General features: G+C 32.3%; 4 protein-coding genes across 9 annotated transcripts; 2 read left to right on the plus strand and 2 right to left on the minus strand.

Moving 5' to 3' along the window:
- Positions 1–124: 124 nt before the first annotated feature.
- Positions 125–2,410, plus strand: AMK2 (adenosine monophosphate kinase). Its single transcript, XM_020359037.3, has 7 exons — positions 125–392; positions 474–554; positions 631–759; positions 835–969; positions 1,058–1,204; positions 1,351–1,425; positions 2,000–2,410. Exons 1-7 carry the CDS (start codon positions 135–137, stop codon positions 2,102–2,104), a joined length of 930 nt encoding a protein of 309 aa, XP_020214626.1. The 5' UTR covers positions 125–134; the 3' UTR covers positions 2,105–2,410.
- Positions 2,411–6,087: 3,677 nt separating this feature from the next.
- Positions 6,088–8,939, plus strand: CCR4 (CRINKLY4 related 4). Its single transcript, XM_020358537.3, has one exon. It carries the CDS (start codon positions 6,182–6,184, stop codon positions 8,441–8,443), a length of 2,262 nt encoding a protein of 753 aa, XP_020214126.2. The 5' UTR covers positions 6,088–6,181; the 3' UTR covers positions 8,444–8,939.
- Positions 8,940–9,359: 420 nt separating this feature from the next.
- LOC145949169 (Leucine-rich receptor-like protein kinase family protein) lies at positions 9,360–14,116 on the minus strand. Of its 3 annotated transcripts, none has more exons than XM_020358739.3 (3): positions 13,467–14,116; positions 10,155–12,831; positions 9,360–9,987 (listed from the first exon to the last, which is right to left on the minus strand). In XM_020358739.3, exons 2-3 carry the CDS (start codon positions 12,709–12,711, stop codon positions 9,620–9,622), a joined length of 2,925 nt encoding a protein of 974 aa, XP_020214328.1. In that variant the 5' UTR covers positions 12,712–12,831; positions 13,467–14,116; the 3' UTR covers positions 9,360–9,619. The 3 variants fall into 3 exon arrangements, with proteins under 3 accessions (XP_020214328.1, XP_020214326.1, XP_082918876.1); XM_020358737.3 differs by having other exon boundaries at positions 10,155–12,841; positions 13,467–14,115; XM_083062750.1 differs by having other exon boundaries at positions 10,155–12,865; positions 13,467–14,115.
- Positions 14,117–14,581: 465 nt separating this feature from the next.
- LOC109799183 (uncharacterized) lies at positions 14,582–25,852 on the minus strand. 4 transcript variants are annotated; one of them, XM_083062751.1, is made up of 15 exons: positions 25,237–25,852; positions 23,512–23,575; positions 22,975–23,032; positions 22,229–22,753; positions 21,269–21,453; positions 20,471–20,551; positions 20,348–20,389; positions 20,201–20,245; positions 19,299–19,391; positions 18,498–18,624; positions 18,245–18,325; positions 16,212–16,322; positions 16,009–16,073; positions 15,063–15,168; positions 14,582–14,832 (listed from the first exon to the last, which is right to left on the minus strand). In XM_083062751.1, exons 1-15 carry the CDS (start codon positions 25,251–25,253, stop codon positions 14,732–14,734), a joined length of 1,701 nt encoding a protein of 566 aa, XP_082918877.1. In that variant the 5' UTR covers positions 25,254–25,852; the 3' UTR covers positions 14,582–14,731. The 4 variants fall into 4 exon arrangements, with proteins under 4 accessions (XP_082918877.1, XP_082918878.1, XP_082918879.1 ...); XM_083062752.1 differs by having other exon boundaries at positions 19,299–19,385; positions 25,237–25,850; XM_083062753.1 differs by lacking the exon at positions 23,512–23,575 and having other exon boundaries at positions 25,237–25,849.
- Between the last annotated feature and the right edge of the window lie 1,331 nt (positions 25,853–27,183).

A 27,183-nucleotide genomic window follows, 5' to 3' on the forward strand; every position in this document is an offset into this window, starting at 1 on the left:
TTATAACTTGATTGGTACGTAGTTATTGGGTAAGTGAATGAATTTGATGTGATGAAGCAGCTCTACCTCTAGCCACCAACCAAAGGGTAAGTGAAGTAGCAATAGCAATGGTATAAAAGGAAAAGGATATAGAAATGAATGTGAGAGAGAGAGAGAGAGAGAGAAAGTGCAAAACAATGGGTTGCAGCAGCCTCAATTCATCTATTTGGTTCTCCTCTCCAAATCCAAATCCAAATCCAAATTCAAATTCAATTCAAACTCAAATTAACAATAAGCCTCGTCCATCTTCTTTGTCCGTTAATCCACAACGCCAACGACATCGCCCTTGTCGTTTCTTTTGCGGCGACTTTCGATCCCCTTTCGCTCCCAACGCCGTCGATCCTCCTTCTCTGGTTCGTATTCCATTCTTCAATTAATTATTCTATTCGCAATTCAGAATTCACCATTCACCATTCCCCATTCCATACACACAGATTGTGTCCAAAGTCAATGTCATGATTTCTGGTGCTCCTGCTTCTGGTAAAGGAACCCAGTGCCACTTCATCACCAACAAGGTTACTTCCTTTCCCTACGCACGCTAGATTCAATTATTCTATTCATTCAACTCAGATGCATCTATCTGGTGTGCAGTACGGTTTGGTGCATGTTGCTGCTGGGGATTTACTTAGAGCTGAAATTTCCACTGGAAGTCAAAATGGAAAGCGAGCCAAACAATATATGGAGAAGGGACAGTTGGTTCCTGACGAAATTGTTGTCATGGTGTGTTTTAATTTTATCTAATCCAATCAATCATTCCATTTCCCTTCATCTATATATATATTTTTTATGCTGTAGATGGTCAAGGACCGTCTCCTGCAACCAGATTCTAAAGAGAATGGTTGGCTTTTGGATGGATATCCCAGGAGCTTATCACAAGCTACTGCGCTTAAAGGATTTGGCTTTGAACCTGATATTTTTCTTCTTCTAGAGGTAAACTCACCCACTACTACTTCTTATTACCCAATGTATCATTTTTTGGTTAAATACCTCTTAAAGTAGCTTTTATTATAATTTGCAGGTTTCTGAAGATGTTCTTGTCGAGAGAGTAGTTGGCCGGAGATTAGATCCTGTTACTGGGAAGATATATCACTTGAAATATTCTCCTCCTGAGACAGAAGAAATTGCAGCAAGACTTACCCAACGCTTTGATGATACCGAAGAAAAGGCATGAATACCCTACATGAAACCCTTATCCGTTGTTTCCATAAAGATCTTAATTCATTTGTCAGAAAATGCTTCTACATCCACTCTCATGCTGAGGCTTATAATTGAGTGTAATTGAAATACCGTTGTTGTTTGCTTTTGACTTAGGTGAAGTTGCGATTGAACACCCATCATCAAAACGTGGAGTCAGTCATTTCCATGTATAATGATATAATTGTTAAGGTATGCTCTTTAATCTCACTCTCTTACATGCGTGCGCACATGTGCAACAAACAACAGACATATGGCTCAAGCAATCATGTCCAACATCTGTGGAGTGTACATCATTTGTATAGCAATTACCAATTTATCATTTATGTTTGTACTAATAAGATGCCAATTTAAAGTGGGTAATCCTAGCCAGTTGCCACCACAGCACAAAGCGTGGATATCCACAAGTATTTTCCTTTTTCTTGTCGACAAGATGCTAAGTCTATCTCCTCGGCATGAACATAAATAAAGAAATAAAAATGGACTTTTAATCTTTTATAATATAAAACATTTGGTTATTCAGACAACGGAACATTTATATTGGTTTATAGATGTTTGTTGCTTAACTGAATAACTGCTTCAAGCTTGAATATCGTGTTTCTTCCATGTGCTATTAGTGGCTGGTATCTGGCAGTTTATTTGATGTTCAATAAGATCTAGCTAATGCAAAAGCTAAGATATAGGAAAAATATAGTTGGATACTTGGATTGGTTCTGCTCCCATATTGTTGGGTCAAGCCCAGCTAAGGTGCTTTTGTTGTCTTCAGATTAATGGAAATGTCTCAAAGGAGGAAGTATTTGCTCAAATTGATAGTGCCCTGACAAGTCTTGTAGAGCAAAAGAAAGCTGCTTCAGGATCTGTGGCAGCATAGAAGAACATCTTTTGACACATGGTGTGCGTTGCTGGTGGTAACGGATTTAAAGTCATTTATATATAGAGTTAAAAGTGCCTTCATTCAAAGTAAGCTGCATTTACTCGTGAAGATTGTCTCACGGCTTTATATCCCATTTGGAAAGCAATGTGATAATTGGGTTGGACCTTGCATTAGGACCTGTGGTAGTGTAGTGTGCAGTATATTTTACAAGTTAATTTTTTTGATTACCTTAAAATCGTTTTTATGTAATGGCTAGCTCGTAAGTGAAGGATTTAGTAAATTATTGTTTGTTGGTTCCTGTCACTGCTTGGTCCGTATGTGGTGTTCTTTACCATTTTCTGTACATTATTCATTGATGTCTGAAAAAAAATATACATTCGATCTACCAAAAAGGAAAAGAATCTATTCTATATTCTTGATTATAAAATTTACCTTGATGGTGTAACAGTGGGGGATGTGAAGATTAATATTAAATGTTCCAACATATTAACTGCCAATATTGCTGAAGAGAAAATTGAGGTTTTTTTTTTTTTTTTTTTTTGTGAACTTTTTGTTCACAAAGATCTTAACATTTCCTTGCTAATTCATATATTTGTCAAATAAACTAATAACAAGTGTGTAAATATAATAATAAAATTTCATTAAATCGTTAACTAAAAGTATTCGTATTTTTTGGATTAATAGTGTTTTTAGTCCTTAAGAAACTTTCAAATTTCGATTTTAGTCCGAGACATTTAAAACATTGGTTTTAGTCTATATATATATATATATATATATATATATATATATATATATATATATATAATATATTGAAATATCTATTTTTAGTTTCTGTACAGGGGAAATAATGTTAGTTTTAGTAATTTAAGTTTGAGTTTATCTGAAAATACAAAAGCAGAAATTATTAATTTGAAATTTTTCAGAGACTAAAAATACAATTGACCATTTTTTTAACTTGCTCTCCATCACTATTCTTTTTCAATGTATTTTTATCTCTTGAAATAAATGTATGTAGAGTTAAATAGGTAAATTTTATTCAAGATTTTTTTCCCAAATAAATCATCACCATAGGTGCACACTCCACTTCTATTATTTCTCTCTAAAAAAAAAACTTCAATTATTTCTTGTTCTAGTTTACCTAAATCGTATATAATATACCTAAACCGTGCGGCTCCTTCTCTGTTCAGCATTTACCTTTAAGTTATTTTAAATCGTTTGTAGGGTGTGATAGAGCAGTTAAGCATTTTTAAATTGAAAACTTTCAAAAATGATATTTTCAACCCACGTTAAGTTATTATAACAAATTTTAAATTGGACAACAGATCTAGATGGATTGTATTTTTGATGAATCTTTGACTTTCAGGTCTCTATGTAATTAGCATTTGCATATTGAATAATTCTATTCCTTCTTAACAAACCTTTTTAATAATCTTTCTAATCACTAGTCACTACTGTGTTTTCATGTTAGCTTTGTTGACTCTCAGCCCATGTAAATTTAGGTAAATCGAAGTTGAAAGGTCAGCGATATTAGTTATTCGTACATCTTAGAGCAATGGAAGGGAATAACATCATATAGAGACACGAATCAGGACTCATCAACACAGCAGGGATAAGTTGCCCAAAGTTAATTATTTCTTCTTATTCGTATTAAGTGTATAGATTAGGAAAAAAAAAATAGATAAAACATTATAATAATTTTATAAAATTAACTATAATTAATCTTATTAACTAAAAATGGTGTAACAAAATAACCTTTTGTAAAATATAATTAAAGGTAAAAATATAAGAGATAAATAATTAATATTATTTTAAAAGTTAAAATGATATTTATTTTGAGAGTTAAATTTTTCCCAACATAGAACAAAGAAAATAGGAAAAATTGCCATAGTTTCTCTTTGAGGTTTATGACATCGTCTTTCCTCCTATTTTATTAGTTGACATTCATCTCTCTTATTTTATAATTTAATCTTCACATATTATCTCCTTTCATAATGTTGATTCACTTGTATGTTAGAGTTTATTCTTTTTCATTTTTTAAACTTTTTCCTACAATTAAAAATATGTATGGGCAACTAATGTCGTATTTTTATCCTTAGCTTTATTCTATTGTAATGTATTATAAATATAGAAAGAATACCATTTATTAGTGGATTGTACAAAAGTATAAGTGACTAATTATTTTTATGTTAATGAAAATAATATTTTTGGTAGGAATTTTTTTTTATGTTATTGAAGTTAATAAAACTTTAACAAGAAAATTTGAAAAAAGGTAAAGTGTCATATATATTAGAATTTAGATAGAATAAACCGTAATTTTTAACATAAGAAGAAGAAAAAAGATAAGATAATATTCATATCTTAGAGAGTGTAATTTACTCAAAAGTTTTTAATAAAACTAATTAGTGAGCATATAATATACTTTTGTCTTAAATATAGTTTATGCAGTATCCTAAGACCAAAAAATTAATAGCTAATTTGTATTTGTAAGATGTGACTTCTTTTAATCAAATATTATTTTAATAAATGAGTTTTAATAAAATAATTTTTAATATATTTAAACATGGTTTTTAATAAATGGTTGAGTCAAAGAATAATTTTTTTAATAAAACTCTTTATTACGTTCAAAAAGGTAAAAACATTCAAAAATAACTTTTATCCGTCCGTCCATTAAGTATTCACTAGATAAATATATTTTCTTAGTTCCGTGTCAGGTATAAAGGAACTTTAAGACTCAAAAATAATTATCATTTTAACTTTTCTTTGATACTGATTTGGTTTCATTAATACATGCTTTTTACTTCTTTGAACGTAATGTATTAAAAATTATTGTTGAAAATCAAATTATTGCTTTTAATAATCAACGAGCAAAAGTCTTCTTTTTAATAAAAAAAACACAATAATTTGGTTTTGAATTATACCATTTTATTCTTTTGAAACGAAATAAACGATTTTAATAAAAGCAATAATTGTTTTCTCAGCATTAATTCCATGCATGATTTTATCTCCATTCGCATTTAATATTTACAAGTTGATTTGTCATAAAAATTTTAGGAGATTGCATAGTATTTTAATTTATTTGTTAAGGTTTTTTATCAATTAAAAATATTTTTTTAATGAAATATATTGTTTTTACCTTTTTATCATGTTTGTCAAAACTTTTGTTTTATTTAAAAAGAATTTTTATTTTTTAAATAATTCTTATCTTTCTGTTAAAAAATTAATTTTTTTATAATCACTTTTTTTTTTAATGTAACTCCTTGTGGGTGTGATTTTAACCCTTTGTTGAGTGTTAATCTTTCATTGCAAGAAATGCATATAAGTAATTGAGTTTTACATGTTTAAACTATCAAATCAAATCACTTTTCTATAATTATTAGTCAATAAATTTATTATATATGAAGAGTTTTAAAAAGGTGATGATGTAATTTTTTATATTCTAAGTACTTATGTTATTTATTTAAATTATTATAATGTAAAGATAATGGCATACGAGTAAATTGTTCTTATGATCAACACAAAGTGGAGAAAAAAATCATGGACCAAACGTATCCTGCAGGTTTGGACTTTATTTGATGTTTCTTGGACTGCCTTTATATATATTGTTTTTGTAAATACTAGTGGGTAAAGATATTTTATGTTTTATATTTTTATTTAATAAAAATATTTAAAAATTATAAATTAGTGTTAGATTTGATCTTTAAAATTGAAATTTGAATCACAAGAGTAATTAATTTTTAATATTATTTTTTATTATTTAAAAATTAAAAGATAAAGTGATTAAAAAAATTGTGTATATCAAATGTAACTAAGTTTTGATTTTTATATAAGTTACATGTATTTGTTGGCTTAATAAAAGAGTGAGTTATATACATAAATTTGTTTGGGTTTTGAAAATTATTGGAAAGTCGAAGAAGTCCGAGGTCACAGGTAGACCTGGTCTTCCATTTGCTGCGATACTCTGTCACTGTTCTGAAACCGCGTATTGCCTTTTATTTTGGTTTCGGAAATTGTCATTAAAACCTCATTCTCTTCCTAATCACTTCCACCATGACATGTGATATGATATGATATGATATGGCACCCTTTCCCCTTAACCTCCTTATTCTCCTCTTTTCTCTTCCATCCATTTACACACTCTCTACCGTTTCCATTTCTCAAACTTCCAATTCCACCCAAACACTTATTTGTGTCCTGCAACACCCAAACCAACAAGCACAATCAAATCTCAACTGCACCACCTTTCCTCAGACTCAGCCTATTACGCTTCAACTCAATCATAATGTTTCCTACTCTCAGATTGTGGGGGGCGACGGCTATGTATGTGCTTTAGGGCCATCATCTTCTTCCACCTCCATCATGGGCTGTTGGAGATTCTCTTCCAATGCTACCAATGTTCCCTATAAGCGAATCTACCATGGACCCCTTGTTCAACAAATTGACGGTGGCAATTCACACGTTTGTGGCCTTGTTAACAATAGTCTTAGTCTTGGTCTTGGCCTTGAGTGTTGGCAATGGCATGGCTTCAATTCAAGCACTGCCAGGGACATGTCAATGACCATGGCAAGCGTTGCCGTGGGAGAGGATTTTGTATGTGTGTTATCACAGAGAGGGGAAGTTAATTGCACAGGCACGAGTAGTAGTAGTGTTATTGTTGATGTGCCTGCGCATGGTGGGAATTACACTTTTGTAGCAGCAGGGTTTAGGCATGCCTGCGCCATCTCTTTTGATGGTAGCTTGCATTGTTGGGGAGACATGGAGGGTGAAATACCACAAGGGAGATTCTTTTCTTTGGCGTTGGGAGAGAACCGAAGCTGTGCCCTTGGGTATGACAGAAGAGTTCTATGTTGGGGGTCCAATAATTTCATCATGCCACCCAGATTGCAAGACACTTTCTTTGAATCAATTGTGGCAAAGAGAAGTGTTTTCTGTGGTGTTGTGTCTTCTAACAATTCCTTGCTTTGTTGGGGTTCCGAATTTTTTGAGTCAAACGCGAAGGTGTTTGACGATGTCCTTCCAGGGCCTTGTAGGAGCCAGTGTCCGTGTGGGCCCTTGCTAAATTCAGCCAAACTATGTCCCTCTCCTGACATCATTTGCCAACCCTGTTCCCCCCAAGTGGCTCAATCTCCACCACAACCACCAAATAATAACACAGGTTGGAGCAGAAAAATGGTGGCATTTCTGGTGGTTGGATGTGTTGGTTGCAGTTCCCTATTGCTAGTCATGGCTTTCTTCCTTTACAGATACTGCAACTCCAACCGCAGAGCAAGCCGTGTCCATGATTCTGACAGGTTGGATGGGTCTCAACCTGTATCTCGTGTTCTTCAGAAGCGTTTGAGCCATGTGATCAGCATGGGAAATGGAAGCCCTTTGGAGGAGTTTTCTCTAGAGACACTGCTCCAAGTCACCGACAATTTCTCTGAGGACAAGAGAATCGGAATTGGCAGCTTCGGTTCAGTGTATTACGCAACTTTAGAGGATGGAAAAGAGGTTGCTATAAAAAGAGCGGAAGCCTCATCCTCCTCCTACGCAGTTTTGGGTGGCCAAGTGGACAAAGACAATGCCTTTGTGAATGAGCTTGAATCTCTCTCAAGACTCCACCACAAGAACCTTGTACGCTTGCTGGGGTTCTATGAAGACACCAAAGAACGCATTTTGGTTTACGAGTACATGAACAACGGCAGCCTCACTGATCATCTTCACAAGCTTCAAACTTCAGCTCTTATGTCATGGCCAATGCGCATCAAAGTGGCTCTAGACGCAGCTAGAGGCATAGAGTATCTACATCGATATGCCAACCCACCAATTATTCACCGTGACATCAAATCTGCCAACATATTATTGGATGCCAAGTGGACTGCCAAAGTCTCTGATTTTGGACTCTCATTAATGGGCCCTGACCCAGAAGACGAGGAGGCCCACCTTTCTCTTCTGGCTGCTGGCACTGTTGGCTACATGGACCCTGAGTACTATAGGCTTCAGCATTTGACCTCCAAGAGTGATGTCTATAGTTTTGGTGTGGTTTTGTTAGAGTTGCTCTCTGGCTACAAAGCCATTCATAAAAACGAAAATGGGGTGCCAAGAAATGTGGTTGATTTTGTGGTGCCATTCATTGTTCAAGATGAGGTTCACAGGGTTTTGGACACAAGAGTTCCCCCACCCACACCTTTTGAGATAGAGGCTGTGGCGTTTGTGGCTTATTTGGCAACAGATTGTGTTAGACTAGAAGGAAGAGATAGACCAAGTATGTCTCAAGTTGTAAATAACTTGGAAAGAGCATTGGCTGCATGTTTAGCCCAACCAATACTCTCAAGCTCCAACACTCATTCTTCACAATAGCTTACACCATATTTCCTTTTCCCTTACGCGTTCAGCTTCAGTTCCCTCGATTCTGAAACAGTCAAAGTCTTGTACATTAGACCACTTTTCTATCTTCATTTTTAAAAAACTAATTTCGACGTCACACCTCACACGAGACGATTCAATTATACTAACCCGGTCTAATTTGTATTTGATGACGCCAACAAGTGTATCATACATTGACAATTTGGTTCTCAACCAACAAGCATAGAAAAATATACACCGTGTAATCGGTTGAATCAATGTGCATTTTAAGCAAATCACACGATTCACACCTCTACTTTTCTTTTTTTATACACTACTCGCTACTAGGTCAATGTTTCGTTTCTGTCTTCACGAGACAAAGTCAAATAGACGGATTTTTCTTTTTAAATTGGAGACTAGTAGCATGGTCTTAGGATATGTAACAAACCAAAATACGTGTGCTTTTCAACTTCAATCTTCAGATTTATTGTTGACATGTGGTTCATGTGTAGACTGCTTTCATTTATAATTTTAACAATTCACATGACAAAAGAAACCACCGATTTGCAGCTTTTGTAGAAGAAATGGGAAGCAAAAGCAAAATGTTTTAAGTTTCAAACTTTAAAATATTCTTTACCAAACCTTGTACCAGCAACCCGAGCAACAATTGGAACAACTGGTATAAACTATAAAGTTGGTAAAAAATATTTGAATCAAAAGATTGGAGTTTTAAAAATATACAACCGAACAGATAAGAAAGTATCTCGAGTGCATTTTAGGCAATAATTTGAATAAATAATCGGCTTGAAAAATCAAGTATATAAAGAAAAAGAAAAGGTGAAAATAGCTCGGACAGTATAATATACTGCAAGATACCTAAACACGCAAAGCAATAAAAGAGCAAAAAAGAAAAGGGTTTGGATAACAACACTTTAGGAAGGCATAATTATCATATGAATGTCGGCTAGGTTGCGAAAGTGCTTCTCAATTGGGAAATATAATTCAGTGGAACTTGTAAGCTTTACATTAGCTTTGAAAAGAAACCCATTAGAGAAGGGGAAAATATTTTAGTCTATGAATATTATGATTCAGACAAATCCCTGCATGACACATAAGTTGCCACTGGATTTTTAACTCTTTCTTGTAAATTGAAAATCTGTCATATAGTATGGTTTCATGCAATAATTTCCCCTACAAAAGGGTCTTTGTGTCTTTTTCAAGTCGGCATAGTGGAGATTTCAATGTGCAAGGTTCGGCATCAATTAGCATCTTGACAACCTCTCTCATGGTGGGGCGCAAGGTTGGAAGCTTAGTGGTGCACTTAATAGCAATCTTCAACACTTTCATCATATCTTCAAAAGAATCAGATGCCACTCTTCCATCAAGAATGTTGAGAATGCTTTCACGGTCATTGAGATGAGTCAAAACCCAATAAACAATATCCTTCGCCTCTCCATAATCCTCTTCAATGGGTTCTCTGCCAGACACTAATTCTAGTAGCACCACTCCAAAGCTATAAACATCACTCTTTTCAGTGATGTCAGTGGCATAAGCAAGTTCTGCATGGAAGAGCGCAATATATAATCAAGTATATCTGAGAGTAAATTTGGAAGGCAATTAAAAATTCTACATAAGAGACACACATTGTCGCACACAAATGTATTCAGCAGATTGTTTGATATATTTCACAATTCACATACAATTACCAAATTCATTTGAAACTTACCTGGAGCAATGTAACCAAGTGTGCCGGCTAGACAGCTATAACCCAACTGCTTATCAGATTTTTCTGCAAACCTTGCAATACCAAAATCAGCAATTTTTGGCTCATAATCCTCATCAAGCAAAATGTTGCTGGATTTAATATCCCTGTGAATAATAGGTGGATTACAGTCGTGGTGTAAATAAGCAATTCCTTTGGCAGCTCCCAGAGCAATTTTATACCTCTGGTTCCAATCCAAGTCTGGCTTCCCATCTTTTATCTGTCTGTGAAGCGCTTGAAAAAGATTGCCATTTGGCATGTACTCAAACACTAAAAGGTTGGATCCTCCTTTAAGTAAACAAGCATAGAGTTTGAGTATATTTTTATGCCTAATTTTCCCCAAAATCTCCATCTCTGCAGCTAAAATTTTCACACCATCTACCTTCCCTAGTTGCTTGACAGCCACCATGGCTCCAATCTTCCTCAACTCCACTCGATAAACCTTTCCTGTACCACCACTACCTATCAAATTATCTTCTTTCAGATTACATATTTCATCGGCATCAATATCTACTTGGTGGAAAGATGCAAGTTTCCATTTTTGACTTACTTCCTTTTGACCTTGCAAGTTTTTATCCTTACCATGCTTGAGGTTTCTACAACTCAAAAGCAGCAACCCAGCTAAAACAACAACAAAAACAGAAGGAACAAAAAAGAGCAAGACAAATTTATCAGCAGAGACCCTTGTCTGACTATGATTTTTGGCACAAATCTTCAGATCAAAATTCATGGAAGGTTTTAGGTTTTCCTCAACACACAACCCCTTGTTTCCCAGAAAAGCTTTCTCTCCTCCAACAATAAAAAGACCAGATGGAATTCTTCCAGAAAGCAGGTTTTCAGAAAAATCCACTGAGCTTAGCTTTATTGCCTCTAAATTATCTGGAATAGAACCTGTAAGTTTGTTTCCAGATATGTTAAGAGAGTTCAATGAGCTCATTAGTGAAACTGACTGGGGGATATTTCCAGATAGAGAATTCCAAGCAAGATTCAAGTCCACAAGCCTTGTACAATGACCCAGTTCTGCAGGTATCAATCCGGTTAACAAATTCTCTTCTAGATGCAAAGAGGATAACTGCTTCAGTGATCCTATTTCAGGTGGTATTTCTCCAGAGAAATTGTTGTTGCTCAAGTAAAGCTTCTCCAAGTTCACCAGCTTGCCAAGCTCTGATGGGAGCTTACCTGAAAACCTGTTCTGTATCAAAACTATCTGACTTAAGCTAGTAGACAACCCAATTTCTGAAGGTACCATGCCAGTGAAATCATTATAGGCCAAATCAATTATTTTTACATATGGAAGTGCCCAAACCTCATCTGGAATTTTCCCAGATAAGCGGTTCATACTGATCCTAAACCTCTCCAGCGATTTGCATGTGACATAAGACTCCGGAAAAGTCCCTGAAAAATTGTTCTGCAATGCAAGCAAAAATCTCAACTTCCTGGTTTCACACAAGAACTTTGGGAAATCACCTGAGAATTGATTCTCAGATATGTCAATACTTTCAAGTGGTGAAAACCGACCAAAATTTTCTGGTATCGTCCCAGTGAAGCTGTTTCTATAAATTGAGAACCCAATGAGATGACGCATATCTGCAAATCCAGCAGGAAGTTCCCCAGAAAAGTTGTTTTCATATAGTTGAAAAACAACCAAATTCTTCATATTACCAATTTCCTCTGGCAACCTACCATACATGTTGTTTGCAGAAAGATCAATCTCCCGCAGATTGGTGAGGTTTGCAAGCTCAACTGGAACCTCTCCTGTCAAATTATTTGAGAAGAGCTCAATCTTGTAAAGATTCTCTAACTTGGAAATTGATCTGGAGAGTCTGCCAGAGATCTTGTTTCTTGAGATATCCAGTGTCTCCAATGCCTTCATTTCATATATTGATTCTGGAATCTCTCCTATCAAATGGGAGCCACCAAGATAGAGCCAGGTCAAGTTCTTCAGATTTCCAAGAGTCTGTGGAATCTCACCCTCATTATAATCATTTACCCCAAGACCCAGTGAAACCAGTCCAGTTAGATTCCCCACCCAGCCTGGGATGCTGCCAGAAAAGTAGTTTGCTGAAAGGTCAAGAACCTTCAGGTTTCTCAGCCCTGACAAGTCTGGGATTGCTCCAACCAATTGATTTCCTGTCAGATTCAACACTCTGAGGTTGGTCCACATGCTTATTTCTGATGGGAGCTTTCCAGAAATTAGATTGGATGGGAGTGATAGAACTTGGAGGCTCTGAAGAACTGAAAGTGATGGGAAAATGTCACCGGAGAGGGATTTATTCTCCAGTGAAATTTCTGTAACTCTCCCAGAAACTGGATCACATGCAATTCCATAGAACTGACATGGAGAGTCTGATTCATTCCATGAAACCAAAGAATTGAAGGAGTCCTTCAAATGGTTCTTAAACTGTAGAAGAGCTTGGGTTTCCAACGTCAGAGACACACAAGGCGGGAAAATAGAATAGGAAGTGAGTAACAGCGTAGCCAAGAACTGGAAAAAGTGAAAAGGACAGGGACTCTTGGCCATTAGGACACGATTCAGGGACAAAGTTGTCAGTTCAGAAGAGAAATAGAATCATTAGAATGCCAGCAAGGTGGATGATTTTTGAACTTTGGTGATCAATAAACCATTATTGAAGGGACCATCCTGGAAGCAGCTGATCATGGAACAAAATCATTCACTGACATTAAATTATAAACAAGCTATACATTATTAAATAACCCAAAGGAAAAGCAACATGGTGATGTCAGAGAAAAAATGTGGTGACGTTGGAACGTCAATTTTGTTTCTATCTGTGGAGAATTATTACACTGTCATTACTATGATTCTAATCAAAGAATTGAAGAAAGAGATAATGCTTTGAAGTCACTCATTCGCATCTTTGGCACAAAAGAGGTTCTAATCTAATTTGCTCTGAAAGCAAAGCACGCATAATATCATTATGGCCGAGTATACTTCTTCTCTTTTAATCATGAGTAACTATTACTAACAACAACCCTGGACATCAGAATGAAATTTAACCTTTTTATTTTATTTTTATTTTGAGAACACCTAATCAATCACAAGGTAGTACCTAGAAAAGTAGCTTTTCAATTGGAGTTAAGTTAAAATTGTTACAACTTCAACATGAAGAAACATCCTTCTGCTCTTTTTCAATCATCATTATTTTCCAAACTCAAAACAAAAGAATATAATAAGAAAGTGAATCAAAGAATGAAAGAACAAGAATGTTTATCTCAGTAGCAAGGATTAAAATTGTCGTGAAAAAAAGGATCTGATACCTGATATATTTTTGAGTGGACGTATAGCAATTATGGTGGATCTGTGGAGTGAGAATTCTATCAAGCAAATTGTGGGTAGGGATAGAAGGAGAGTTGTTTAATGGGATCTTTTGGGAAATGCATGGAATGGAAAGAGAGCTGAGAACAAAATGGAATTGACAGTGCCATAGTGTTGCATTGGAAGTTTCTAAAGGGTGAATTGTGTACAAGATTGAGGAAAATTGAAAGACGGAACTGTTAGTGGACCAGAAATGGACATATGCAAGAGAGAGTGAGCACGAGCACGAGCACTAGCACCTAGTAGTGGGAGACACAGACAGAAACAGAATACTTTCCAGAAACATTTAAGGTTCCCTTGAAATTGAAACAAGGTAAAAGCTAAAGAGGAAAAGGTAGGGAGGGATAGCTTAAGTTTGACACTATTTAAATGCTTTGCATAATGTCAAGGATTGAACCAGTGATTGAGGATTGGAGTGGTATGGGGCAATTCAAAAATGCTTTAGAGATTAGCATTAGAAGGTGCTATTCTCATACTTCCCTCAACGCTGGTAGTGGATGTATGGACCACTATAAAGAAAACACAAGTACACCCATTTTACCACCACCAATTCAATTTCTCTTTTTCATTTCACTGCAGCAAATATCAATACCAACTTTTTCCACGAATCAATTCCTATATTACTCGATCAATAGTGATCCAGCTTCCACGTACGTAAATACACAGTCATTTCACAGAAACTCGATTTTCATTTTATCCACGTATTTCTCATAGATAGGACTGACACATTTATCCATCAATTTTTAAAATTGGTAAATATCAATCAAACGACATCGAGCTGGAAATGAAATGTCAGTTTTTAGCACGTACCCCTCTATTTTTGTCATCTACTGCCACCGGTAAGTATTTTGAACTTTGACAGAGTTTGGATAAGATGAAAATTCTTGGTTAGCTTTCAAAAGAATATTTCTTCCAAGTAAGAAAAAGAAAATATTTTTTTATAGCAAAAACGTATTTTCCTTGAAAATTATTGAGGAATATAGAAACATTATTCGATATTAAAAATTATCTGATTAAAAAAGAATGGATTTTTATAGCCCGAGCCCTGAGGTGTTGGTGGCCTCTTATTTCTTCATTTCTTCTATAATCATTGCAAGTAAAAAAACGGCACTGCAGTTCTAAATATAAGTTGATTTTGTAGCTGATTCTGTTTAGAATTAAAATGAAATTAACAGTAACGTAGAGAAATTGTTTTTGTATAAAGCTATTAGGCTTTTGGTATTCCGACGAACTCTTGAATCAGATGCTCTACTATTTTTCTTGATGTAATCTTATCGATCTCATACGCTTTCATCTCATTTTTCAGACCTGCGAGTGAGACGCAAATCAGTACCAAGCATTGCATGTAATGAAAAAGTGTTTTTAAAATTATTTCATATTAACTATTTTGAAAGTTAAACAAAATACTAAAAATAAAAATTGATGAATTTGTTCAATTTTAAAGATATTAAATTCACACAAAATCGTATATGTCTCAATTAAAATTAAAGGAATAAAATACGATGAAGCCTTTTATGATTCAAAAAGCTAAAACCAACCTGGAAAGTGCAAACTTTTGAGTGGCAGACGGGAAGCATTGAAATCGAAGAAAAAGAGCAAACTCTCCAATAGCTTTGCAGATTCCGAAGATATTAAAACTTCTCTCTATGTATGTTCAGTAAATAACCCAATGTTAATACAAATACTAAAGTTAAATTTAATTAGTAGAAAAAATCGTGGATAAAATTTCGGACTAAGCGAGATTATTACATATTGAAGCTAAATTAATTATGTATTATCAGGTAATGTTATAAAAAAAAGTACAATAATTAAAGATAATCACAATTAGCAGAAAAAATATCGTAAAAATTACTAATGTTTACCCTAAATTAATTATGTCATTGAGAAGCAAAAGTTGATTTTATTGCTAGATAAAAAGAGGGGGGAAAAACATTAAGAGTGGTTCTATAATTCATACCATGATAAAACTTATTTGATCACATGGATAAGGTTACAAATATCCTATATCTGAAACTCTGCTAAATCCATCAATGTCACACTAATGGGAATTATTCAGTTTGTCACCTTTTACTGAAAGTTCAATTATTTTTATTTTTTGATGGATTCCTTTCATTGAAAGTTAATATCATTACTTAAAACATGTCACCTATACTTGAACACTAATTCACTCTACTTTCTTATGCCAAGTCCAAAGGGGCAATTAACAATCCACTAAATATGTTTATGCATCGTCAATTTAGGTCACATAAAAGTAAATAGTCTTTCACCTTTTTCGACCTCTTCCGTGTTTTTCAATTTTCACGAGAATTTTACTATTAAAAGTATTTGTTATTATTATTGTGTGACGGTGATGATATATATAAAATAAAGATGATGAAGTGTAGTTGTTTACATTATCTAATATATTTGGCTTCCTCATATAAGATGGAAATTCTGATTCTAAATGAATTTAGAGTTTGATTAGCATGGAAACTAGGAACAAACCTTGAAGTTCTTTTCATCATTGTAATACCCCGAAACGACAATAAGTGCTCGAAGTTTCTCCGATACTGAGCACAATAAAAATAAAAAGGGGTTAATTGAAACTTGGAAGTAAGAAATGCGTATAATTATCAAGCATATGGATTCCGAAACAAAATGGAAAGTTTTAAAGTAGTTCAATAATGGAGGTTTTATCTGAGACTCACACTGAAAGAACTTAATTTCTTGTGCTAGATTTTGAGCATGAGAAAGAAGCTGTCCAATTGAAATTCCGATACAACTCATGCCAATTTGCTCTGATCTTGAATCCGGACTTTCTGGTCCACAAAAAATTAAAATTTATATTACAATGGTATTGGGAGATATAATCAATCATTAATAACAGTAAAAATCAAACATTAGTCTTAGATGAGTTTAAATTTTGAAATTAGACCCAATATTTTTTTTTTAAAAAAAAGAAGTTGAATTTTTAATTCCTTTTAATATATAATATTATTCTTTTAAAAAATAAAAGTTAAATTATTTTATATTCATAATAAAATTGTTTATTTTTAAAATATATTTTAATTTAAATTTGTACTTCTTTGATTCTACACTAATACATAATGTTGGAATTAATATAATGGTATAAAGTTTGATTCACTCAATTTTATTTCATATATTTTGAATCTTAATAATTATATATATAAAAATGGAATAAAAATTTGGATAACTCGCCATGCTCACCCCTAATACGTGGGAATCACATATATAATAGGGTGTGAAAGAGTAATTTGGCCACACTGAAAAAATTTATTTACTTATTAAGTTTTTTATTATATATATATATATATATATATATATATTATATAAATATTATGAAATAAAATCACCATAGAGAGAATATTTCATTCCCAGCCGGACACACAATTAATTTATGTATTAAATGGACTAAATATTTGTTTTATATAATATTTTTTAATAAATTAATATTTTTATTAAATAAATTATATTTTAATTAAAATTTATAATATATATATATATATATTTTTTTTTAATATATAAATCATATTTTGGATGTATAATAAATATTTTAAAATGTGATGTAAGATTATTTGTAATTGTTAAAAATTATTGAAAGATGGTAAAAAAAATATTGAAAAGAGAATCGTCATTGGTCAGTTGCTAGAGTATGTAAAATGTATGTCCAAGAAGAAGAAAAAAAAATTAAAAATATCTAATTAAGAAGGTTAAAATCTTTATTTGGTTCCTTATAATATTTTTTTATTTCAATTTAGTCCCACTTTAATTTTTTATTTTAATTTGGTCCCCAATAATTTAAATTATTGCAATTTGGGACTTCCGTCCAAATGATTTAAACGGAACTAACTGTTGGCCACGTGGATGTCAGGTGGATGCCACGTAGATGCATGCCAAATTTCTTGAATACACCTAAACCAGAACGACCCGTTCTAAAACCAGAACGGCCCGTTTAAAGCAGAACGGGACGTTCTGATTCCAGGTGTATTTGAAATTTGGCATCTACCTATGCATCTACGTACATCCACGTGACTAACAGTTAACTACGTTTAAATCATTTGGATGGAAGTTTCAAATTGCAATAATTTAAATTGTTGAGGAACAAATTGAAACAAAAAATTAAAATAGGACTAAATTGAAACAAAAAATATTATAAGGGATCAAATAAGAGTTTTAACCAATTAAGAAAGTGTGGAAAATTCACTCTCCACATAGCTCTAATTTATAATGTAATAAATAATAATACATGAGAGGATTACAATTACCATAAGAAATAATAAGTGATGTTACAATTTTTTAAAATTTAAATGCTTAGACTTTTTCTGTGCTTCATCCTTTTGCTTTGTCATGTTCTAACATAATACATTACCATCAACCCACGTCCAAAAGCAAATGTGAAACGCTTGTAATTCTAATTAGGGTCATCATCCCAATTACAATCACAATATTAAAAATTTTACAATTTTCATCTTAGAATTGCAATTATAGTTATATTAATTTATTCATCAATATTGCATAATCAATTTATAAAATAAGAATTACTTTTTATTTATATATTATTTTATTATATTTTTAATTGATGTAAGATATATGACAAGGGAGGTGAAGCATGAGGCACATAGATGAAATATCATTATATTTTTGTATTATGCAGTTGGATCTAGCGGTGTCACTGGTATATAAGCGAAATTCACCTTTAATAAAATGTAAAAGACAATACCTTGTCCTGTCCACTTCTTAAAATCTCTTCTCAAGATATCCGCTACTTGGAGGGAGGAAAGATCATGCATTTTGTACCTCACTGAAACATCACAAACACTTACATAACTAAATCATACAAAATAAAAATGCATATAACTGGTACACGTATTGTTTGCTGCATTTAATCACTTAAAAGAAAAACTGAATAGCAATCAAAATTTGCATGTGCTACAAAACTAAATCGATAAAAAAAAAAATGGTGTGGGACATACATAATTGGTAAAGGCCATTGCATCCATAACGACCAGCACCATTTATCAATAGTGAAGCCATGTACTTATCTTTTGAGGTGCATCGAGGGTCCCTTAGATTGGCAGTATCCAAAAGGATGCCAGCTAGCTGCAACATTTATAAGCACCAAAGATAAGACGAAGGTTTATTTTATTTGTTTTTATGGTATACATAACTAATATGATGGGCAGAACGCCCCCCAAAAAACAGAAAAAATAAATAAATTTTAAGTGAATAGCTTGGGGTATGGCCATAGGCTACCCCACTAAAATCAGCAAGAATCATACTAGAAAGTTAGAATCAGGAAAAACAACAGTAAGAAGGCCAATACAACTGCAATTAACTTTTTTTTTTTATCTTTCAAAAAAAAAAAAAAGTTTCCATAATCTTAGAAATCAGAATAACATATCAGAACTGATGGCAAAAGAACCTACAGAGCAAAACCATTGTCAAGGGATTTCATTTTCCACAGTAACAGATGGTGAAAAGTTCCAGACAAGTACTGGTTATAAAAAAATTCTCTCATCATACCTATCTAACAAGAAATGTAGTGTCACTGTAAAGGGTTCAAATTTTTATGACATATTTTTAAGTTTCTAGTCCAATGCAAAATCTAAATAACGTGGAGGAGAAATAGAGAAGCTATTCTACCAGTTGCTCCAATGTCATATGATGGAATAGTAAATGGATAGTTTATCAATAAATACTTTCCAAAGAATTTTACATTTCAGTTAACGGAGAAAGGAAACGGTTTAAAATTTAGAGCAAGAAGTTTGAAGTACCAGAAGTTTACTGAATGATCTGCTAGCCAAAATTTCAGGCGAAAAACTTGCAAATTTGTCTGCTATGGCGGTGCAACAAGAGCTTTCCTGTAGCTATGATTAAGTCATTAAATATCAACTGACTGACTCCTAATCATGTACAGCATGACAGAAAAAATTATTCTTCTAGATCACTTTAAATCAGTTCATCTGAGGGGGAAAAAAATCTTTTGCTACCACTTGTTCAGATTTGTTTATTCTTTATAGCCAAAGATGATGGGATGAGTATACTCTGACATGCATGAAAGCTATTTTTGTAGCACCATGTCCTTGTAAGATTCACATAATAGTATATAGACATATAATATTTTTCACCAAATTGTACAATTTTTTTTTTTCTTTTCATGATATGAATCTCTAAAACTGAAGGAGATATATCATCAGGAGAATTCAATTGGAATCTGATGGTGATGAAGAACAGAGTAAATTTATTCTTCACTCCGTTAGAGTCAAAATGGAGACTTCGAATACAGCATATTGACATAATATGAAATATCATGAACTTATCAGATCTTAGTAGATACATATATGAGACAACACAAAGGTTTTAATTTTTTTGATTTTAGTCATATTGCTAGTTATATTACAAAACACGTGACTTGTAAGGTATAACCATTTGAACCAGTGTATGGTATACTAGAGGGACTGAAACCTAATCAAAATAAAACTATAAGGATCAAAACTAAAATAAAATAAAATAATTAAGATAAATTGATCAAAATTTAAACTTGTAAAATTATGAGAGCCAAAAGTTAAACTTTTAAAACATAAGGATCAAAACTACAATTAAGGTAAGCTATGAGAACAAAAAAATGTACTTAGAGAGAGAGATCACTGATATTGTCTTGGGAGTTAAGGCCTACCTCTCCTGTTGTGACAGTTTTAACCCATGGATATATTGTCTCACCCTGAGAAAAAAGAGTTAGGATAGCTACGGTGCATTAATTCTGAAATGCTTAGAATAAAAAAACCGTGTATAAAATGGAATAAACTAGGTGCAGTAAATTAACCTTTTCGCAGTGAAAAATTTCAACCACGGCCTGCTTCAATTTCTGCTATCAAAAGAACAAAATATCCTTCATTTTCAACAATTTTAAAGAGAGTTGAGGTGTGTCCAATGCATAATTTGTTACCTCTTGCTTACTGGCAATCCTGCTTCCCGTCAACAGTACTATCTTAAGACTTCCAAATAGATCATAGTATGACAGATCAATCTGTTTGCAATTTATTCAAGACAGAAAAGCACATGTTAAAGTAAGCAATAAGGTTTGTAATTGTAATGGAGGGGCATGGCCTAATTTCCTCTATATAGTTTCATTCAATCTTCCTACTAATGCTTCAAAAGATCATCGAAATGCCTGTAATATGTTGGTGAGAAGTACAATTATACTGTCAATGTCTTGTATGACTATATTTTGTTTATTTTATTTCGAGCAGAAAAAAAAAAATACTTTTAAGAAATAGACGGCCAAAAAAATAACGGTAATTATCCTGTTCTATATTAGTATGATGAAATAAGCGTGAAATATTGACATATTGTGCAACAGCTTGTTCTAATTTTTCAGTTACTACTTCATTATGTATTGTAAAGGGAACTATTTATAACTTTGTCACAATTTTTTTGTAGGCAGACAACCCCTCCACCACACCCAAAAAAGTTCAGCAAATACATTATAATTGTATATTGTTGTCCACATCCTGTATATATCTATCACTATGTGCTAAATGTGATGCTGTTGGTTGGGTCTTTGGAGGTCAAATCTATGTTTTTTCATAACTTGGTCATATAATATTTTCATATACTGCATCAACTTCTAGACCCTTAAAGAAACTAAGATGTAAAGGTCCCAAGTAATTAGCAGGTCTATTTCGATGTAAACTACAACTTCTTTTTCAAATTATAAATTGTAGAACAGTCTCATCGAACTAACCTCATCTGCAAAAATTAAGGATGACTGATCAATATGACATGAATCAAGCAACCACTTGAGTTCAACATTTGAGCTAAGATTTGCCCTGTTAATGTTTATAATTGGTACTGTGCAGAATTGATCGCTTTCTGAAGTTACTGTTAGGTAGAAGGAATACATGATGATCGAAGCCACAGTTCCCACGTCTGTAGTGTAAACAGTTAGTCTAAAATGTGAATCAAAGATGACTTTTAGAATATATTCTTCGAGAAAACAATGGTGATTAGAAAAATCTCTAGGTATCAGTGACGTGAAGAAACAAGAAACTTATAAAGCGCGAGTAAACTTGCAACTTCTAGCAACACAAAAACACAATAATTGGAGTTTGAGCATTACCTAACAGTTGACAAATTATACATAAAGTGGCTTATGAAATATATGTTGAGGATTGGGTGGCGAAATACTACAACACATTAACACTATTCATCGAGTAAAAATTCACTGTGTTCTTTGTGCCAAGGACCAACAGTTGTTAAGATGAAGTTATTGAGTGGAACACTCCAATGGTTTTATACTTTAACATGCACCATCATGCAAGAGCCCACTGGACTTGAAATGTCTACAAAATCACTTGATCATAGAAGCTTTGCTAGCATGGAAAAACTAAGTGTCCTAAATTAAGGTTAAGCTATTAAATGAAGGTACTAAAATAGTTTTACACCTTCAACACTTATATTTGGAACTTCTAGGTCTTTCCATTTGTATCATAAAGGAAATAACATATGCAATCTAACAAAGGCTATGAACTGATCTAGCTCCTAAAGGAAATTTTTGGAACTACCACGTGTCTACCCACACACTAAAACAAGACACCAACATAAACCTATTGCATTCTAACATCAAGGATCTATGTTCACCAGATTTCAATGCATGTTAAGATTTTGAGTTATATATTACAGAAGATAAGAAATAAGATATTACCAGCACCATCTGAACCCATTACAGCGTGTAAGAATTTCCCAGGCACACCAGCATTGACATCATCCTTTCTTGCTTTCAAATATGCATTTAGCTTGCCAATGCTTTCACATGATTCAACAATTTCCATCTCGGGTGATACTCCATTATAGTATGAAGCTGCAGATAGTGGAAGTAGAATACTCGATAGCTTTTCTTTTCTTCTTCTGACAGTGTATGTTTTTCCTGTATTGGGCATAGCAGGTGATGATTGTAAGGCCTGATGCTTTTCATCAGCTTCAGGAGTTTGGACAGGGCTATGGCCATATTCAATCTGTTTTTGATGAGCCGGTTCAATAAGCTCAGATTGAATATCCAGTGGTATAAATGGAGCAATTTTGCTTGTTTTTAACCACCTCTCAGATGAAGAATGTTCAAAAGATTCAGAGTTGAATCCTGAGACTGCTGAATTATCCAGTGACAACTCTATAACATCTTCAGACATATCTGTATCTGAGATAAAGCTTTTGGGTCTGGTTTCACCGATATCTGATACAGATACGAAACATTGTTGGTGGAGTCTAAACACAAGTTATGCTTTAATTAGTAGGATATAAAAAAAGTTTTACATTAGTATGTTAAGAACAAATAGTGTTAAAACATTTTTAGACAAATAGTTTACACAAACTAAATTCCGCTACGGCTAGCACACATTTATTTGTCTTGTTATTCTTAGACGTAAATTCAAATAGAGTTAAAGGAAAACAGACCACCGGATCTTAGAAGGCCATCAAAGAATGGATTCTCTCTAGTACGAATGAATGGTTCCTGCATGTAAGGGGGAAAAAGGAATGAGACTAGTAATTAAATGAAAATATTGCTGAACTAAAAGTTATTCCTTTGTTATTTATTTTATACCCCAAGGGTCTATTCCACGTAAGAAGACTATATTTATCTTCCTGGTATTCCCTATATATACACTCATCTATATAAACTTGTATACTCAAATGTTTTAAAAAGCTACACCCAGCGAATTATAAACTTGTACGGATACTGGGTTGTAATTTTGGAAGTGATCAGGTTTGTTTCAAAATTATATACTTCTTTTTCACACGCATGGAAGTTTATATTACAGCCATTTCGACTATATACATCATTTATATTAAGTTTCTAAAAAGAATCCTGATAAACTTTATTGAAATCTTGGTTAAATAAAAATTTGAGTGTCTTGCTATTTCAGCTAAGAACACATTAAATTCCTTCTAATATGTGTTAAATATAAATGGAGAATTGGAGATCCTTGTAACCTTCATTGAGAATATATGAAGTTCCTTGTAACCTTTACAACACATTGTTGGATTCATCAATTTTCTGCAATATATTTAAAAAAAATTATCGTATTGCGTATCAAACAAATCAGTGTATGATTAGTAAATGCTTTGCGCATAAAAATTATGATTAAAAATATACAAATTATTATTTTTATGATAATTTTAAATTTCCATAAATATAGATTATGTGTCTTGTTACATCCACTAAGAAAATAGTCTCCACTAAATATATATATTAAATTCCTTCCGATATGCACTAAATATAGGCGGAGATCCTTGTAATTTCCGTCAGGTATGTATGATGTTCCTTATAATTTCTACGACACATTCATTGGATCCCTTCAAATTTCTACAAGATATTTAATAACTTCATTGTATTGTGTATCAGACACATCAGTGATGTGTCCCATTAATAAATGTTATGTGTATAAAAATATTGTGATTAAAACCACCCAAAATTATTATTTTATGATAATTTATAGCCATAGATATAGATTGAATGCCTTGTTAATTATATCAACTAGATTACTAGATATATATTAAATTTATTCTCATGTGCGTTAAATATAGATGGAGATCCTTGTAATTTCCCTCAAATATATATAAAGTTATTTGTAATCCATGTAATATATTCGATTTGGACATTCAATGATAACTGAAAATATTATTTTATTATATAATAGTTGATTCGGTGAGGAGTTATGTTTTCTTATTAAACTAAAAAAAATGAAAATTTTCAAATTTTTACAAGATATTTTATAAATTTATTGTATGGTATATCAAATAATTCGACGTCTATTTGACCTATTAGCAAATTCTTTGTGTATAAAAGATGATGAATAAAATTACCACAATTTATTAAACCTATATATTTTTTATTTAAGAACCAAATTAAAATTTTTAAAAGAATGAAAGATCTAGTAACGTATTTAACCTATATAATTTTTAGTTTAAAAAATTATTTTGAACTAAAAAAACATCGTTATAAAAAAAAAAAACATTTGATAAGAAATTTTGAAAAATTTAATTCAACTCTAGACTAATTATGCAGAAAAAAAAATAATGAGAAGGAGTGAGAGACGAAATTGATTATATGGTTATGAAAAAGAGGAGAGTGAGAGAGAGGGTGGTTTTGAATTGAATGTGAATGAGGAGTTTTGTAAATACACCGTTTAATTTCATCCCCTTCCTTTTTAAATCAAATGTTTGAAATGACAAACGATACCATTTTCTCAGCATAAAAAAAATATTGAAGTAATAACACTACACTTGACAGATAATGGGAATTTATTTATCTCTCATCCTAGGCTGGCAGAATCCAAGGCCCAGTAAATGACTAGGTTAACTAAGAGTCAGAAACTTGTCACTGCTTACTTTATCAGTAAGCATATTTAGCAGAGTATGAATAAAAATAAAAATAAAAAGTAAATGTATAAGCATACTTATCAGAGCAGTACCACTATAAACTCTAAAATACATGTATAAGCATAGTTTTATTGGCGCCAATTAGATTTTCATTTAAAACAATGGACTAATTTATTACCCTCAATTTGATACAAAATCGTTTTAGAATGAAAAATGATAGCAGCTTGAAAATTACTGAAACTAAATTAAACATACACAGAGTATAAGTGGTTTGTATTAACATTGTGAATGGTTATTAAATGAATTGAGAAAATGATGAGAGAGGTGTTAATTAACCTGTTGAGTTGGGGCATTATTTGCTCCAGAAGACCTCATGGCGGTGGAGATAATAATGAAGACTTGAGTTAAGAGTAGAAAACTATGAAAAGATGATAGTTAATTTTAAAGACTTGGCCAATGGGGACGGCACCAAGAAAGGGAAAAACAAGACAACAGGGTATTTGTTGGATACTCCGAAACTCCATTATGCCATTCTGCTGTCAAATGCAACACAACACACCACAAAAGAATATGCGTAAACGCAGGCCTTCCGGTAAATATAGAGTTAATCACTTATACACTGTCAATTTACATTGATAACTAATTACATTTTTTAATAATGTATATCAATTATTTATTTAATAAAATAAATAACTTTAAAAGATATAATTGATTGTCAATGTAAAAAATTTTACATTAACAATATATATGAATGATTAACTTATATATATATATTGGTATCAAACATTTGGTGAATCTATACAAAAAAACGAGGAGAGTTACTATTGAAATTTGAGAGTTGGGTTTAGTAAAAATGACTAGTCATTATTTAAATTCTCGTTGGAAAAAGAAAATTCAAATGAATTAGTTTTAATTATATTATATAATTATATATAAATAATCAAATTATTTTAATTACGTAATTAAGATTTATTTTTCTCACACTCATCTTTTATCTTTGCTAATTATCTAATCAATGCTTTAAAATTTAAAGACACTAATTAAAGAATTAAAAATATGTTTTATTCAAAATCAAGTTAAAAGGGTGGAATGAGAATCAAAGTGGGGAAATGTTAACAATCAGTTGAGTAAGCTTGCGCCTACATTCTAATTCTGAACCAATCCTTTTTCTAAAATAAGTTAAGTTCCTCCCATATTTTCATTTCTGATTTATATTAACAATTTCACTAATACGCAAACAAAATTGCAACCGTAGTTTAAGAGGTGGTTGAAGTATGGTGTTCCAGAACCCAATGCAATTTGTCATTGTTGTATGCAAAGTTTCGATATATTCATATGGTTGATCAAAAGATGATGTTGAATTCTTCATAACATAAGTTTAATGATAATAAATTTAAACTTTTTTTAAGATTTTTTTTTAAAATCATACTATAAGATGATTTATAATAGACAATTGATTATATTGACATTAAATTTTTCATCTCACAAAAGTATTTAATATATATCATTTATAATATATGATAATTAAATCATATTTGTTTATATTATTCTTTAACAGATTAAAAGGAATAAAAAAAATTTCAGTACCCATACTATGAAAAGAAATACAAACATGTTTTGCATTAGAAAAAAGACAAGTAAATCTCTCAAAGTACATGAAATCTAAAAAAAAATCATTTTTGACTGACACATGCTATCATTCCTTTTGTTTTATACATTAAAGGTGATAAATAACTTCCTTAATCATATAAGAAGTGATAATATAATAAAATATTTTTAATGCTTATTGTTCTAGTATGCCTAAAAGTCTCACATCGCTTAGGAGTTGAGGCTAAGAATAGTTTATAAACATTCTCCCTCCTTAACCACTGAGGCGCCTTTTAAAAGGTAAAACCGTGACGACCCAACAAGCCAAAATGAATAATACCTCGGATGCGATGACAGCGAATTTGCTGTAGGAACACCTATAATTAATGCACTAATTGATACTTCACTCCATAAGAAAAGAAGATGAAGATAAACAAAATAAACATATGAAAGATGTTTAAGGATTTATAATGGTCATCTTTATGAAAAAAACCTTATATAAAGAAATTTAAAGATTTAGAAAAAAGAAAAAAAAGATAGAATCAATTTAATTATAAAAATTCTTATTCATTCTTTCCATAAAAAAGTCTTGTACTTAAACTAGTTATATCACGTGTTGATAGTAAGATACAACAAAGTAATTTCTCAACTTTAACTATGTGTTGTTGTTTTAAGTCTAAAAATATTTGACTATAA

The sequence above is a fragment of the Cajanus cajan genome, chromosome 8, assembly GCF_000230855.2.
Source record: "Cajanus cajan strain Asha chromosome 8, NIPB_CcT2T_4, whole genome shotgun sequence".
Classification (NCBI taxonomy): Eukaryota; Viridiplantae; Streptophyta; class Magnoliopsida; order Fabales; family Fabaceae; genus Cajanus; species Cajanus cajan.